The sequence below is a fragment of the Rattus norvegicus genome, chromosome 1 (genome assembly GCF_036323735.1).
Source record: "Rattus norvegicus strain BN/NHsdMcwi chromosome 1, GRCr8, whole genome shotgun sequence".
NCBI lineage: Eukaryota > Metazoa > Chordata > Mammalia > Rodentia > Muridae > Rattus > Rattus norvegicus.
Window position 1 is genome coordinate 93,708,110 of NC_086019.1, and position 16,632 is coordinate 93,724,741.

The following is a 16,632-nucleotide window of genomic DNA, read 5'->3' on the forward strand; positions in this document are numbered from 1 at the left end:
GCTGGGACACAGGAGAAGTTGGCACCCAGGCAGGGGGTGGGGCGCACCTGGCGGGGCGGGGCGAAGACGGCGCAAGCGCAGAGGGCCTGCACCTGGCTCTGTCGCCTGCACCTGGCAGGGCCCCGGCTCAAGGGAAGGGGGCGTGGTCAGCATTGGTCCCGCCCCAACCGGACCTTGAGAGGGGTGGGTGTGCGGAGCGTTCTCGCTTTTCCGTGTGGGCATCTGCCACGACGTCATTGCGCCTTCGTGCTTTCGCTGCGACTAAGGCAAGAGACACACTTTTTAGAAACCTGTGGCTTTCTGCCCGCTTTACTTTAGCTTTACTTCAGGTGTGAGGGATTTATCCTGCCTAAATTCCTCGTCCTCTGAGCCATAACCAAATGTCCAGGATTCAGTAGTGGCCAGGGCAGCTTGGCCTGTGTGTCGTCAAACAGGATCAGCCCGGAGTAGTGATGCGGAAGCAGAGGGAAGAGTGATCAGGAATGCGATGGGGAAATCCTAGAGTTGAATGAGCAGGGGTTGGGACAGTGAAAATCAGGGCATGACAAGAGCCCACATAGGTTTCCTATACAGTGCGACTGCCAGGTAGGCAGGGCACTGCCTGGAAAGAGGTGACAAGTCCCTAAAACGGCAGGTTTCTCTGGACTCTGTACAGAAAGACAAAGACAGCTATAAAGAGGTGTTAGAGTGAAGATCAGAAGCTTACATAGGATGAACAGACCTGAAAGATGGTGGGACACGGGGTCTGGACTGGGAACACCATCCAAAGGAGATTTACCAACCACTACCACAGCACCAGGGTGGGCTGCTAGATAGAGGCTCTATTTAAAGTGGATGAATGGAGGGGTTGGGGATTTAGCTCAGTGGTAGAGCGCTTGCCTAGGAAGCTCAAGGCCCTGGGTTCAGTCCCCAGCTCTGAAAAAAAGAACCAAAAAAAAAAAAAAAAAGTGGATGAATGGAGCAAGCAAGACTGACAGAGGAAGTAGAAGACACTAGCAAGAAAATTAAGATGATCACATTATCATTGAAAATACTGCTCTTGGGCTTGCAAAGTGGCTTAGAAAATACACCTGCCACCAAACCTGATGACCAGAGTTCAATTCCCGGATCAAACAACGGGCTTCCTGATGTTCTCTGACCTCCACATTGTAACCGTGGTGCCTACCAGCCCACGTATACAGACACACACACACATACACACACACACACACACACACACACACACACACAAATTAATGTATTTAAGAAAAAATAGCATTCTTTTTTTTTTCCCAGTTGGCCTCTTTTCTTTTTTCATTTTTTGTGAGTACACTGTAGCTGTCTTCAGACACAGCAGAAGAGGGAATCAGATCCCATTACAGATGGTTGTGAGCCACCATGTGGTTGCTGGGAGTTGAAGTCAGGACCTCTAGAAGAGCAGTCAGTGCTCTTAGCCGCTGAGCCATCTCTCCAGCCCCTAAAGTAGTATTCTTGTTACTGTGAACAAGGTAGGTCTAGTTACACAAGCCTGTACTCCCAGCACTCTGGAGGTGGGAACAGGACTAGGGTAGTTCACAGCCAACCCCCACAACAAGCATCAACCCCCACCCTCAAACAAAAAGCAAAAACAAAACCACCAGGTGTGGGGTGTAATTAATTCACTTGCTAGAGCGATCACCTAGCATGCAGGAAGTCCAGAGTTTGGTTCCCAGCACCACACAAAGCCAACCCTCTTGGCACAGGCCTGTTAATCCCACTACTCAGGAGCTGGAAGCCAGAGGACCCCAAGCAAGAGTTCAAGTTCATAGCCAGCATAGCAAACTCAGACCAGCCAGCCTGTGATTCACGAGACCCTGTTAAACAACAGAGAAAAAAAACAACAACAAACAACAAACCTAAACACTGGAGGGTGGGTGGATCCGGAGCTGGAACAGAAGAAGTCAAGAACTGTCGGTGAAGAAAGGGCTGTGAGAAGCAAGCCTCGATAACTGAAGGCTAAGAGACAAGAGACCAAAAACTGCAGGGCTGGAGAGATGGCTCAGTGGTTAAGAGCACTGACTGCTCTTCCAGAGGTCCTGAGTTCAATTCCCAGCACCCACATGGTGGCTCACCACCATGTAATGGGATCTGATGCCCTCTTCTGGTGTGTTTTGGAGTGCGAGGCTGTACATTCACACTCACCCGAAATGAGCAAACCGTGTGATTATTTCTTTGTTAGAGTTATAGAGAACTTGCCCAACCACTGTTTACTTCTGGTTACTTTTGTCTAAAGACCAGCTCATCATCATCTCCATGAAAACCGGCCTATTTGGAAAGGTTAGCTGTCATCTTTGGAAAAGCATGGCTTTGTAGAGGCATAAGAGGGGTAGGTAGAGCTGGGCTGGGCTGAACCCAGCTCCCAGGCCTTTGTTGCATGCTAGGCCAGCGCTCGCATGGATATGTGTGTATTCTTTTTTTTTTTTTAAGATTTTATTTATTTATTTATTTTTTTGGTTCTTTTTTCAGAGCTGGGGACCGAACCCAGGGCCTTGCACTTCCTAGGTAAGCGCTCTACCACTGAGCTAAATCCCCAGCCCCAAGATTTTATTTTATGTATATGAGTACACTGTCACTACCTTCAGACACACCAGAAGAGGGCAACAGATCCCATTACAGATGGTTGTGAGCCACCATGTGGTTGCTGGGATTTGAAGTCAGGACCTCTGGAAGAGCAGTCAGTGCTCTCAACCGCTGAGCCATCTCTCCAGCCCGTGTATATTCTTTATTTAACTTCTAATCTGCAGGTGCACTGGTGCACACCTTTATCCCAGTGGATCTCGGAGAGCCCTGCTTTATCTCTTTCTTCTTTATTCCTTCTAGATCGGATCTCTCAGTGAACCTCGATCTAGGTAAGCAGTCTCCTGTGTCTCCCACCCAGAACCACACTGCTCTATAAAGTGAGTCTTAGGCTCAATAACATTTCCACACCCCCTGTCCTAAGATAACAACAACAATAATAATAATAATGATAATAATGACAATAAGCAGCCTGAGGAGGTGGGGAGAAGGATGGAGACATGGCTCTGAGGTGGAACTGAAGCATATTACCCTCTTGGATGGAAGGACCCTTTAACACTGGTTTGTTTGGAATTGTGCAAAATGTCCTAAGAATGACTTTAGGTTCAGATAGGGTCTGTCTGTGTCTCCAACAATGGCTTCCTGTTTATGTATTTGTGGTCACGGGCATGGACTTGTAGGTAGAGGCCAGAAATCATTATCTGCTGTTTTCTTCAATTCACTTCCACCTTATATTTTGAGACTGGGTCTCTCATTGAACTCACAGTTTGCTGATTCTGGTAGACCAGTTGGCCGGAGGAGCTCTCCTTGTCTTGAATTCTCTAGAACTATTGCACCTCTGTACCCAGCTCTTGTTTTTTATGTGCAGAAGCATTTGCCTGAACGTATGTATGTGTGCCTACTGTGTGGGTGCCTGGTGCCCTTGTATGTCAGAAGAGAATGTTGGTTCCTCTGAAACTGCCACGACAGGTAGTTGTGAGCCACCCTGTGGGCTCTGGAAGCAAGACCTGGGTTCCCTGAAAGAGCAGGCAGTGTTCTTAACCTCTGAGCTACCTCTCCTGTCCCTGTGCCAGGCTAACACATGGGCTAGGGGTCCTAACCCAGGTCCTCATGCCTCATGTCCAGTGCTGTTGTGTGGAGCTGAGCTCAGGGACAGACTTTGGAACAGTCTTTGGAAAAGCACGGGTTGGTGCCACCAGACTACCAGTGAGGCTTGAGCTCACCCAGCCTCTCAAGAATAAGTGAAGTATGGCTCTGCAAGTCATCTTACTCAGACTAGGAGAGCCAGAGTCTTTCCTTGACGCCCTTGGTAACATCACCATCTATTTATCCTTGTCATGTGATAGACTGTACTCACCACACTCACTGTCATTGCCACAGCACGAGCGCTAGGGAGACTCTGTCTTGTGCTGCTGCTTGCCGCTTGTTTCTAGTGCAGGGGCTGACTAGCGTGTGCTGGTGCATGCCCCAGTGCTGAGTGCGTTTTTGAGGAGCCCTCGGGGGCCAGAAGAGGGTATCCAGTTCCCTGGGACAGGAGTTACAGGTGGTTGGGAGCCACCGTGTGTGTGTGTGTGTGTGTGTGTGTGTGTATGTGTGTGTATGTGTGTGTATGTGTGTATGTGTGTGTATGTGTGTATGTGTGTATGTGTGTGTATGTGTGTGCGTGTGTGTGTATGTGTGTGTATGTGTGTGTGCGTGTGTGTGTATGTGTATGTGTGTGTGCGTGTGTGTGTATGTGTATGTGTGTGTGCGTGTGTGTATGTGTGTGCGTGTGTGTGTATGTGTGTATGTGTGTGTGCGTGTGTGTATGTGTGTGCATGTATGTATGTATGTGTGTATGTGTGTGTGCGTATATGTATGTATGTGTGTGTGCATGTATGTATGTGTGTATGTGTGTGTGCGTGTATGTATGTGTGTGTATGTGTGTACGTGTGTGTGCGTGTGTGTATGTGTGTGTATGTGCGTGTATGTATGTGTGTGTATGTGTGTGTATGTGTGTGTGTGCGTGTGTGTATGTGTATGTGTGTGTGAGTGTGTGTGTATGTGTATGTATGTGTGTGCATGTATGTATGTATGTGTGTATGTGTGTGTGCGTATATGTATGTATGTGTGTGTGCGTGTATGTATGTATGTGTGTATGTGTGTGTGCGTGTATGTATGTGTGTGTATGTGCGTGTGTGCGTGTGTGTATGTGTGTGTGCGTGTGTGTATTGTGTGTGCGTGTATGTATGTGTGTGTGTGCGTGTATGTATGTGTGTGTATGTGTGTGTGCGTGTGTGTATGTGTGCGTGTGTGTGTGTATGTGTGTGTATGTGTGTGTCTGTGTATGTGTGTGTGTGTGTGTGTGTGTGTGCTGGGAACTGAATCCGATCCCTCCACAAGTGCAGATGATGCTCTTAACTGCTGAGCCATCTCTCCAGGTTCCCCCCACCTCCCGTTTTTGAGGTAATTCTCAGCATGTAGCCCAAGTGTACCTTGAATTTTCATCTATCCTCCTGCCTCAGCCTCTCTTGTACTGTCTTTACCACCCCTCCTCAGTAGTTGAGATTCAATTCATCATGCTAGGTCCTTAGGCTTAGCACCAAGCCTCTTTACCAAGGGAGCTATCTCACTCGCCCAGGCTGTCTGTCTGTCTGTCTGTCTGTCTGTCTGTCTGTGGCAGGTCCACAGCTCAGCTTGTCCTGAAGTCTGAAACTCACTCTGTATCCTGTCCTCACCTTGAATCCCTGAATCTCCTGCCTCCACCTCCTAAGTGCCAGAGTTAAATGCTGTTGACACCACTCAGTAAACACTGTGCACTGGAACAAGTGAATAAATGGACGGATAGATGGGTGGATAAGTGCGTGAATGAGTGAGTGGGGTAAACTAAATGATGATTCAAGTACTTGCTTAGCATCCCTGAGGTCCTCGAGTCTGTTCCGATCACCTTCTAGTCGAAAAAGAAACACGGAAAGAACGAAAGAAAGAATGAAAGAAAGAAAGAAAGAGAAAAAGTTGTTCCTCAGGTTTGGAATCGCGTCACTTAGGAAGTGGAGGCAGGAGGTTTAAGAGTTCAAGGCCAGGCGTGGCTAATAAATTTCTCTGAAAAAGAGAAACTTCAGGGGTTACCCCACCCCACCCCCACCCCCACCCCCGTCCTGTACAGCTAAGCCCCGGCGCCCCCGCAACACCCTTCGCTACCGCCAGAGGGCGTAACAGGGCCGACCCCAGAGCGTGTCCCGGGACCCCGCCCTGAGTTGAGCGCCCCGGAGCCCTCTGAGATGGGCCCCCACCCCATCTGTATCCCCGCAGGACCCAGAGGTCGAAGCCTGCACATTAGCCTGCACGTCTCTGTAGGAAGGGAAACTGAGGCCCGCTGGTCGGAGTGGGGCGGGTCCCAGAACACGAGCCCCCGCCCCCGGTGGCCCCGCCCCACCCCGGCCCGTTAGAGACCCAAGCGCAAGACAGAGCGTAAAGTGCAGACAGCGGACGGCGGCGTGATGGCAGCGCAGCGGCTGGGCAAGCGCGTGCTGAGCAAGCTGCAGTCCCCTTCGCGTGCCCGCGGCCCGGGGGGCAGCCCTAGTGGGCTGCAGAAGCGGCACGCGCGAGTCACCGTCAAATACGACCGGCGAGAGCTGCAGCGGCGACTGGACGTGGAGAAGTGGATCGACGGACGCTTGGAAGAGCTGTACCGCGGCAGGGTGAGACCCAGAGGGGCCGGGATTGGGGAACGGAGGTAGCCTGAGACCCTGCAGACCCTGCGACCTGCGACCCTGCGACCTTGGTGACCCTAGTACATGCTCACTGGTGCACCGACAGCGGCCTTTGCTAGGAGGATTCATGCCCCAAGGCTCTGGTCTATGCTTAGAGGCATCCAGCTTGTGGACACCCAGACATGCACTCAGGGTCCCCAGACGTGTGTGTGTCCAGACAACCCAGACAACTGGGAAGGAAGGTCTGGAGATGAGATGAGAAAGAAGGAGGGGGCGGGGGGGGGTAGAGACAACATATTGAGAGAACGGATAGGGACGGGGATGTCCTTAAGCCAAACATAGACATGGGGTGGCAAGGGAGATAGGACAGCAGAGACTCTCAGCAGAGGAAGCAACAGTATACACAGATGACGGAAGTCACAGCCACTCACAGACACAGCACCAAAGTGAGCCGCACACAAACTCACAGGAATACAAGTGGATTAATTTAAGGGACAGCATGGCCTGGCATAGGCACAATAACGCACGCACAGCACAATCACCTCGGCGCCAAGTGAGGAGATGCAGCTGCACAGATACGCATCGGTTTCAGCCGCAGTGCTCTGAGCTCCAATACTATCTGGGGACACAAAGTGACTCAAGTTACATAGGGCCATTATCTGCTGTCAAAAAAAAAAAAAAAAAGTCTCACTGCCTACAAACTGAAGGGCAGATGTCACAACTCCACACACCACACACACACACACACACATACACACACACACATCTGTGGAAATTACACACGGAACTGGTAAAAGTGTCCCAGGAACACAGAGTGTTAGAAACCAAGAGCTGGGCCAAGAATGCTTGTGATGTCAGCACTTGGGAGGTAAAGGCTGAAGGGTTAGGGGTTCAAGGACAACCTTGGATAAGGAGACCCTGTCTGAAAAACCCAAAGCAAACGTGGTACGGTGACGTACCTCACACCTTTTAGACCCAGCACCGGGGAGGCCGAGGCAGACAGATCTCTGTGAGTTCGAAGCTAGCCAGGTCTACAGAGTGAGTTCCAGGTCATCCAGGGCTACATAGAAAGACCCTATTTTAAAAAAAAAAAAAAAAGATAAAGATGGTCCCTACAGCTTGCCATGTCTGACATGAGATAGCCACACTGGAGAGAGGCAGCTGCACTGGGTACACTCAGGTCAAGTAGGCCAGGCACACTTAGATGCCAGAGGTCCCATCTCCCACACAGGGCAACACCTTCACTTCCCAGTTGGACAGCAGGACTTTAGACTGGGAAAGTAGAGGCTCTGGCCCAGGGGCCTCTGGCCTAGGATATCTGGGTCTTGTCCACAACATAACCAGATATCTTTTATACCACCACCATGAGGCCTTAGCCTTCCCTCAGAGACGATTTCTGCTAGCCAGCCATGGTGAACCTAGGTGGTCACTTCTCTGACCCAGCAGCCTGCAATGTGGCCCAGGGAGGCTTGACTGGCCCTAAGCCCAGAAGCCCTTCTTGTCCCCATGGGAAGGGGCCCGCCCCAGCTGGCCCCCCTCCCCCACACCACTGCTAAGACTTTCCCTTGAAAGGGCAGAAGCCAATCCCTCCCGAATCCCAGAATCTGACATTCCGAGACTGGACCGGGCCTGCTTTGCCGAGTAGGAACTGCAGCCAAGGAGAGAGCCCTGTGCCAGCCAGCCCCAAGGACCCCGGGGCTGAGCCAAGGGTGCAGGCATCGGGCTGGTACCGGGACCTGGGCCTCCTCCCGCCCATCTGCCACTCCCCTCACCCCCACCCCCAGACCCAGATGTTTGACTCAGTGGCGCTGTCCCTGCCTGCCACATTATCACTGCAGGCCCGGTCAGCTGGGTCCAGCTGGTCCCGGCTTGGTGAAACGCCTCCAGAGCCCTGGACAAAAGGCTGTGCGGTGGGGCACAGGGGAGGCATGGGCTCTAACCGGCTTGCTCTCCCTGGCCTTAGGAGGCAGACATGCCAGATGAGGTCAACATCGACGAGCTGCTGGAATTGGACAGTGAGGAGGAAAGATGCCGGAAAATCCGGGTAGGTGCAAAGGAGAGAGTTGCCCCTCCCCCCAGCCCAGCAACTCACAGGGCCCTAAACAGGACAGCCCAAGATGACATGTTTATTAAACACTTCCTAAGCCAGACACTAAATCCTCCACAAAACACTATAAAGTGGGCACATTTACCACTGCAAGGAAAGTTAGACTTAGAGAGGCTGAAGTATTTGCTCAGGGTCACACAGCTTGTCCAAAGCTAGGAGCCAAAATCAGACTGCCCTGCTGCCCTGTCCTTCCCTCTGACCGCCCTGCAGAGGTGTGGCCTTCTGGAACTGGTTACTTTCAGCGCCTGATCGAAGCCACTTGGCCAGTCCACCTTGGGGCTGGCAGCCTTTTGTTTGTTCCCTTGGGAAAGGGGAGGGCCTCTGAGGGAATAGGTGTCATTTATTTACTGATTCTTTGTCTTTTTTTTTTCCTCTGCCCCTGCTCCCAGGGACTCTTGGAGGCTTGCCTGAATCCCACAGAGGTGAGTTTCTGGTCTTTCCGTGAGTGGACCCTCACTTTTATGGGGGTGAGAGAGGGGGAGGCAGGCCGTGGCCAGGATGGGTGGGGACAGGCCTAGGGGTCCCGTCTCTGTCCTGCTCTTTGTCATCCCCATCTCCTCCCCCTCCCTCTCCTCTCCCTTCCCCCTCTCCCTCTCTTCTTCCCCCTTCCCCTCTTCCTCTCCCTCCTCCTCCTCCTCCCCATCTGTCACCGGGATCCACAGGCTGCTGCCTCAGAGCCCATCCCCCATGGGGCTCCTGTTTCTGCCCATATGGTGCCTGTCCCTTGCTGGTTGTCTGGGGGGCTCACCCTCTCTCTCCCTCTCTCTCCCCCCTGACTGTCTATACTGTCCTGGGATTCCCTGTATACCTCTTGAAGGGGCCCCCATCCCGCAGGTTCTGAAGCTGGGCAACACGGCCACTCCCACTTCCTTCCCAGCTTTAAAAGGGAAAATATTCATGGTTCTACCCTTAGCTCCTAGATGCCTGAGAGACAAACGTCACCGCCTGTCAGTCTGCCTGGAGCTGGCTCAGACCTGGTCTCTGGGGACTGTTTCCCAGCCTGAGAAACATCTCCTCCTTCCTTCTGAGCCTGTGTCTGTCTATAAGTCTCTCTCAGATCGGGGTCTTTGTCTCCCCATCCCTATTTCTACCTTACTTCATTTTATGTGGCTGTGTGTTTTGTCCCCATGTCTGCCTGTGCACCACACACATGCCTGGTGCCCATGGAGGCCAGAAGATGGCTTAGGTCCACTACAGCTGGACTTACAGACAGTTGTGAGCTGCCGTGTGGGTGCTGGGAACTGAACTTGGATCCTCTGGAAAAGCAGCCACCGCTCTTAACCACTGAGCCACCTTTCAGCACCTTTCCCGTTTTTCTTGAGACAGGTTCTCAGCGTGTAAATTCATAGCAATCCTCCTGCCTGTGGTACAACTACAGACGAGGGGCGTAATTTCAGCCTCCTCCAATCTTTCTGCCCACCCCTCCCCCCTTTCTCTTGCTTATCTTAGGGCCCACCCCTCCCCCCTTGGCCCCAGATCCCACCCTGAATAAACTGTTGCCCAAAGAGACACAGGCCTAGGGGTGTAGGAGGCCTCCCCCCTGCTCTGTTCTCAGAATCCCACTCTGTCCCTAGGACTTCGTCCAGGAGCTATTGGCCAAGCTTCGGGGCCTGCACAAGCAGCCGGGCTTCCCGCAGCCCAGCCCCTCAGATGACCCCAGCCTGAGCCCCCGCCAGGACCCGGCTCACACTGCTCCACCGTGACTGCGCCCGCCTCTGCTCCACCCCCAAAGCCCAGATTGTTTCTAAGTTGTATTTAATGGTTCCGTAACTGGCTCTGGTGTCTGGATTTTCCTCTCTCCCCCTCATCCCCCCCCATTACCCTGGCCTTCTGCAGCCCCTGCCCTCGGTCCCCAAGCCACAGCTGGCCCTGACAGACGGAGAAACATTCCTCTTGGCCACAGAGCCTGAGAACATACCCTACTGACCCTAAGGCGTCCTGGAGACTCGCATCCTGTCCCCACCTCCCCCATATGGACCCAGTCCCAGCTCCTGGGGAAGGCCAGGGCCAGATCCCTGGGCCACGGGGGATGTGCGCGGCCCACTATGACCCCCGCCATCTTCCCATAGAGCATCACACAGCGATGAGGCCACTAGTCCACCCTATGACGAGTGTGGTTGGGGTAACTGGGAGCCGAGGCCGCAGAACAGCAGTACATGGCACTGAAGTGGGAGAGAAGAGCCCAATTCAGCCAGGGGCGGAGTCCAGAAGTGCACAATGGGCTTAGGTACCAGGGATGGGAGGAGCCATTGCCCCTTCTCCGGCAGGCGCGGAGAACAATGGGACAATAGAGGGCTTGCTAGAAACCACCAGTGAGAGACTAGGGGCGTGGCTCAGCAATAGAGCACCTACTTAGCATAATCAAGACACTGGTTCCATCCTCAACAGGACAAAAATATCTGGGAGGGCTTCCTGGAGGAAGCAGCATCAAGGCAAGAATTTACACAGGTTGCTTCAACCATATCTGCAGCGTGAACTCCGTGGAAGCAGAGAAGTTGATATTAGGGTTCTCTTGGGGATAATACCAACTATTGATCAGGATGAACAGTGTCCCCAGAGCCAGGCAGGGAAATCTACTGATGAAGAATTACTGAGGCCTTCCGTACGTCTCAGAAGTGGAGAGTGGCTATTCACTACAGCCCGCGTGAGATTGAGGCTCTGACCCCCAAAGTTCCGGTGTCTAGGGAAACAACTCACCCATCTTAGTGAGACCGCCCACCCCACGTGCTACCCAGCCGCCTGTCCTGGACCAGTAAGGATGTTTAACATCTAGCTCTTCCTGGCTATCCAGCCCCGCTGGGGGCCTAGCTGTCTCCACACAGGTGGGCTTCTCAGCCTCCTCCTCCCTCAGTGCAAAGGACAGGGATGGTGGGTGTCGAATGGTTCTCATCACCATCACCTGGCCTCTTGTCCCGGAACACTGTCTGAGCCACAGAATTCTCTACTTCCTTTTCACAGAACCTGTTTTTGGTTCCTCATGGTTGTGGAGGTGACAAACCAGAGTTCAAGCCCTGGATGTTCTCTGTGTCAGAGCTGCAGTTGTCTATAAAATACGCACAAGGTTGTCCCAGATGAAGACTCAGAGGCCCAGATCACCTGTGCCATTTGCTGAAAAGCTGGGACACGGTGAGCCCCGGGGCTCAGCTCTTTACTGTTTGACTATGGGAGCCTTATCACCGGGTCATTTTTAGTTCTGGAAGAAGATTGGCTAAATGTTCTTTATTTTAAGATTCATGTATGTGAGTACACTGTCGCTGTCTTCAGACACACCAGAAGAGGGCATCAGATATCATTACAGATGGTTGTGAGCCACCATGTGGGTGCTGGGATTTGAACTCAGGACCTCTGGAAGAGCAGCCAGTGCTCTAACCACTGAGCCATCTCTCCAGCCCTACCTTCCCATCCCCCATCTAATTCTTACTAGGGTGTTGGTGACTGTGCTGAACAGTTCTGGGAGATGATCCCGTGAAAAGGCACTGCAAATATATACATGTGAGGTCATAGCAAAAGCACCAAGAAGCTGCGTGCCTCTGTGGTTAAAAGCCTAAACTGAGAGCCAGGCAGTGCCAGCACACCCCTTTGACACCAGCACTCAGGAGACAGAGGCAAGCAGATCTGAGTTCAAGGCCAGCCTGGTCTACATAGCTCCAGAACAGCCAGGGCTACAGAGAGAAACGCTATGTACAAAAACCTAAGCGGGGCAGTGTTCTGCAGTCCTGGCATTGGGGCAGAGGCAGGAAGACTGACTTCCAGGATGGGTTACATAGCCTGGTCTTTTCTCAAATAGTAAAGAACAAACAAAGAGGCAGCTGCAAAAGGAGCTGGCTGCCAAGCCCGAGGTCTTCAACTCAGGCTCTGGGACCCACTTGATGGAAGAAAAGAACCAGCTCCTACAGGTTGGTCCTCAGACCCCCTTCACATGTGCACCTCATGCAGAAATTCAAGGCCATCCTGGTCTACGTAGGGAGTTTGAGGCTAGCTATGGCTAAGTAGTGAGACAGTCTCTCAAAAAATGCTGGGCAGTGGTGGTGCACACCTTTATTCCCAGCACTCAGGAGTCAGGGGCAGGCAGATCTCTGAGTTTGAGGCCAGCTTGGTCTACAGACTGAGTTCCAGGACCGCAAGCTACACAGAGAAACCCAGTGTACTCATATAGATGAAAATATATAAATAAACCTTTAAAAGAATAAAACAAAACAAAACAAAAAAAAAAAAAGAAAATATCCCTTCCCAAAAGGAGGAGGGGCAGTGGAGAGATGGCTCAGAAGCTAAGAGAATTGGCTGCTCTTTAGAGGACCCCAGTTCAATTCTCAGCACCCACATGGCAGCGCTCAGCCATTTGTAACTCCACTGTTCTCTGGCCTCTGTGAGCGCCAAGTACCACACGTGCAGTGCAAGCAAAACCCTCACCCACTATGTCTTGAGAAGTCCTGTCACCTTCATGAGCTTCCATGCCTCTGTCTGTAAATAAAGGTGATTAGAGCGGTGCCTGCTTCCGAGGGCTGTGAGGTTTCCGAAGAGACAAGGTGTGCACGCAGGATGAACGCGGTCTCGGTGGGAAGGGGGGACAGCCCCCCCCAGATGCTCTGCGTCACGTGCGGGTGGTGTGCTGTCCCTGACGGTGACTAGTGACCCAACTCACCACCCTATCTCGCTGTGCCACTTGCCTCCCTGGGGACCCTCCGCCCCCTACCCGGCAGACAAATGATGAGTTTTCTCAGAGTCCTCTAACATTCTCTGCCCACCCTGTTCCCCTTTCCTCCAAAGTCGTCTTACCCCCACTTGGATAAAAATCCATTTCCACAGCTGTTGAATTGGCTCAGTGACATCTGCCATTGACTATGACAAAAAGCTCCATCCTCAGGACCCACGTGGTGGGAAGAGAGAGCCTCTCTGCCGTCGTCCTCTGATCTCCACACGTGCCCTCTCCCAAATAATTTTTTTTTTTTGCTTCAAAAAGTCAAGTGTGGGTACTTTTCCTATTAGTCAGTCTTTCATTCTTTCTTTTGTTCTCAGTCTGAGGATCGGTCTTTTTTTTTTTTTTTTTTTAAGATCGGGTTTCTCGGTGTAGACCTGTCCTGGAACTCACTGTTTAGACCAGGGTAGCTTTATACTTAGAGATCTGCCTGCTCTGCCTCCTGAGTGCTGGGATGAAAGGCGTATGCCACCACCACCCAGGTGGATCTGCCTTTTTTTTTTTTCCCCCTGGAGCTGGGGACCGAACCCAGGGCCTTGCGCTTGCTAGGCAATTGCTCTACCACTGAGCTAAATCCGCAACCCCTGGATCTGCCTTTTTGAAATGTTTGTTCGTGTGCCCGAATGTTTTGCCCACATGTATGTGGGCAGCACGTGTGTGCCTGGTGACCAAGGAGCTCAGAAGAGGGTTTCAGTTTCCTAGACCTGAAGTTATACATGGTTATGAGCCCCACGTGGGTGCTGGGAATGCAACCTAGGTCTTCTGGAAGAGCAGCCAGGATTTTTATATTTTTTTTTGGTTGTGAGCCTAGCCTTTAACGGCTGAGCCATCTCTCCAGCCCCAGGATTTTTAATATCTGGACCATATCTCTCTCTAGCCCCAACATAAATATTTTTTAAAAAATATTTTTAATTAATTAATTTATTTTATGTATATGAGCACACTGTCTCTGTCCTCAGACACACCAGAAGAGGGCATCAGATCCCATTACAGATGGTTGTGAGCCACCGTGTGGTTGCTGGGAATTGAAGTCAGGACCTCTGGAAGAGCAGTCAGTGCTCTTAACCACTGAGCCATCTCTCCAGCCCTTAAAAATATTTTTTTTCTTTCTTTTTTTTTCGGAGCTGGGGATCGAACCCAGGGCCTTGCGCTTGCTAGGCAAGCGCTCTACCACTGAGCTAAATCCCCAATCCCTAAAAATATTTTTAAAATAATATTTCTTTATCTCTACTGGCGGCATCCGCACCTCCTGGCTTCTTTCCCACAGGCCCCGCCACCCTGCTTTTCTGAGTCCCAAATCCTCTGTCAGCACTGCCAAGGAACACCTGTTGTCAGAGTTAACCTGATTAAATTTCTTCCAAAGAATTTAAGATGCCATCAAAAGACGCATGAGTTTAATTGAGCTCGTTGCGCTCCTGGCTCCAACAGCGCCGGTCTGTTAGAAGTTGCTTGCTATTAGTGCCCCCTAGTGGTTATATTTACTAACTGCAGCCTATCCAGACCTGAAGTCTCCCAGTGTCTTCCCCTGGCTATTTGAGTCTTTCCCTCGCACTCACCCACCCTCCCTCCCCATCCATCAGGCTATCTTTTGTCTTGTCTGGGTCCCATGTTGCCTAGGCTGACCTAAAAATTCCTATTTAGCAGAGGATGACCCTGAGCTCCTGATTCTCCTGCATCCGCCTCCCGAGATGCTGAGAGTGCTGACACACGCAGCACCTTGCCTGTCTGCTTGAGTTAGTTTTAAAGCTATATTCCAAAGTAGGTGTGGGCCAATCCCAGAGCTCTGGAGGCTGAGACAAGAGCTCAAGTTCAAAGCCGCCCTGAGATATAGCAAGAGACAGAAAAACAAATGCTAGAGATGTCCCAATCCTGGGTTTGACTTTTGGCACAGAAAAAGAAAGAAAAGAAAAGAAAAGGAAGGAAGGAAAGAAAGAAAGAAGGAAAGAAAGAAAGAAGGAAGGAAGGAAAGAATGAGAGAAAGAAAGAAAGAAAGAAAGAAAGAAAGAAAGAAAGAAAAGATTTATTTTGACTCAGTTTCCAACGTTTCATGTAAAGCCCAGCCAGCTCTGCTTTCTAGTCCTTGGGGTCTGAGGTGAGACAGGGCATGTTTCAGGAGGTTTATGAGCCAGAGGAAGCTACTCCCTTCTCCTCCTGGTGTCCCTGAAGCAATGCAAGATGGGAAGAGACCAAGGCTAAGATGTCCTTTGAGGGCCTGTCTTCAGTGACCTACTGACATGCTTCTTCCTGATAGCTCACCTGGCTATTAAGTTCTCAGCGGATTGATCCACTGAAGAATTTTGTGTCCATGCTGAAACTCCAGGCTGTGTTGGGACTCTCTGTACTGTGTAGGCTGTTCTGGAACTTGCTATGTAGACCAGGTTGGTTCTGAACTTGAAGTGATCCTCCTGCCTTAGCCTATTTTTTAAAAAAATACAATATTTTTATTATTTGGAAATTTTCCATCTTGTACCCCACCAAACTCACTCATTTCCAGTCTGCCCAGGTTTACCCTCCACCCTGATGACCTCCCCCAACACAGAGGAAGAGGAGCAGGAGCAGGAGGAGGGGGAGGAGGAAGAAGAGGAAGAGGAAGAAGAGAAGCAGGAGGAAGAAGAGGAAGAAAAGGAAGAGGAAGAGGAGGAGGAAAAGGAGGAGGAAGAAGAAAAATTTCAAGTCCAATTTGTGTTGCCCACATGCTCCCTGTAGCAGTCTCAAACTCAGTGGCCAGCCCCTTAAAGAGCACCAAGCCCTTCCCATGTACGCCCCCACCAGACACCATCAACTGAAACGATGCACTTAGGCATCCCCAGCACAGATTTGTCTTGTTTTGCTTTTCGAAACAGGGTTTCTCTGTGTATCCATGGCTGTCCTCTGTAGACCAGGCTCAAACTCACAGAGATCCGCCTGCTTCTGCCTCCTAAGGGCTGGGACTAAAGGCGTGTGCCACCACCGCCCGGAACCTATCACAGGTTTTAAGCATTCTCTTCAAGGGCCTCCTGGCTAGACTGCTTCCTTTTTGGATGTTGTCCCAGAGGCTTTCCCTGCTTCTCAGTCTCAGCTGTATGCCTGCAGCCATCCACACAGCTGCAAAGACACTTCCTTGGACTTTACAGTCAGCAGCAGCACGGACCATGACTTCTGCATGGTTTCTGGTAACAGCCTGGGCCACGGACATCAACATGGCTTCGGATGGCAGCATGGGCCATGGACATCCCCATGGCTTTTGGTGGTGACATGGATCACGGATATCATCAACACAACCACCTATAGTACCAGAGAGCATGGCTTGCAGTGGCAGCATCCCCACAGAGTTCAACAAGGCCTCCAGTGGGAGCACAGACCACGGACATCCACACAAGCCTCAGCTGCAGCTCAGATCACGAACACCGTGGTGGCCCTTGGCAGTAGCACAGGCCATCGACGTGGTCTGTGGCAGCAATATGACCCATGGATATCAATATGGCTTCAGGAAGCAGCATGGACCACAGGGCATCCCTGTGGCCTTCAGTGGCAACACGGGCTATGAACAGACCATGTCAGTGGCCTGAGCTGCCACCAAGGGCCACAATGGTATCTGTGCAGCAGGACAGGCCACACACATC

General features: G+C 51.5%; 2 protein-coding genes across 7 annotated transcripts in view; both read left to right on the top strand.

Annotated features, from left to right (window-relative positions):
* LOC103689966 (MARCKS-related protein-like) overlaps positions 1 to 16,632 on the top strand; it is a 980,777-nt gene that overhangs the window by 640,247 nt on the left and 323,898 nt on the right. The window lies entirely within an intron of this gene.
* On the top strand, positions 160 to 10,109 carry Ppp1r14a (protein phosphatase 1, regulatory (inhibitor) subunit 14A). Of its 6 annotated transcripts, none has more exons than XM_063261338.1 (8): positions 160 to 266; positions 2,485 to 2,520; positions 2,839 to 2,867; positions 5,429 to 5,540; positions 5,827 to 6,215; positions 8,191 to 8,271; positions 8,724 to 8,756; positions 9,248 to 10,109. In XM_063261338.1, the coding sequence occupies exons 5-8, from the start codon at positions 6,015 to 6,017 to the stop codon at positions 9,260 to 9,262; spliced, it is 330 nt and encodes a 109-aa protein (XP_063117408.1). In that variant the 5' UTR covers positions 160 to 266; positions 2,485 to 2,520; positions 2,839 to 2,867; positions 5,429 to 5,540; positions 5,827 to 6,014; the 3' UTR covers positions 9,263 to 10,109. The 6 variants fall into 6 exon arrangements, with proteins under 6 accessions (XP_063117408.1, XP_063117377.1, XP_017444133.1 ...); XM_063261307.1 differs by having other exon boundaries at positions 9,909 to 10,109; XM_063261331.1 differs by having other exon boundaries at positions 210 to 266; positions 5,469 to 5,540; positions 9,909 to 10,109.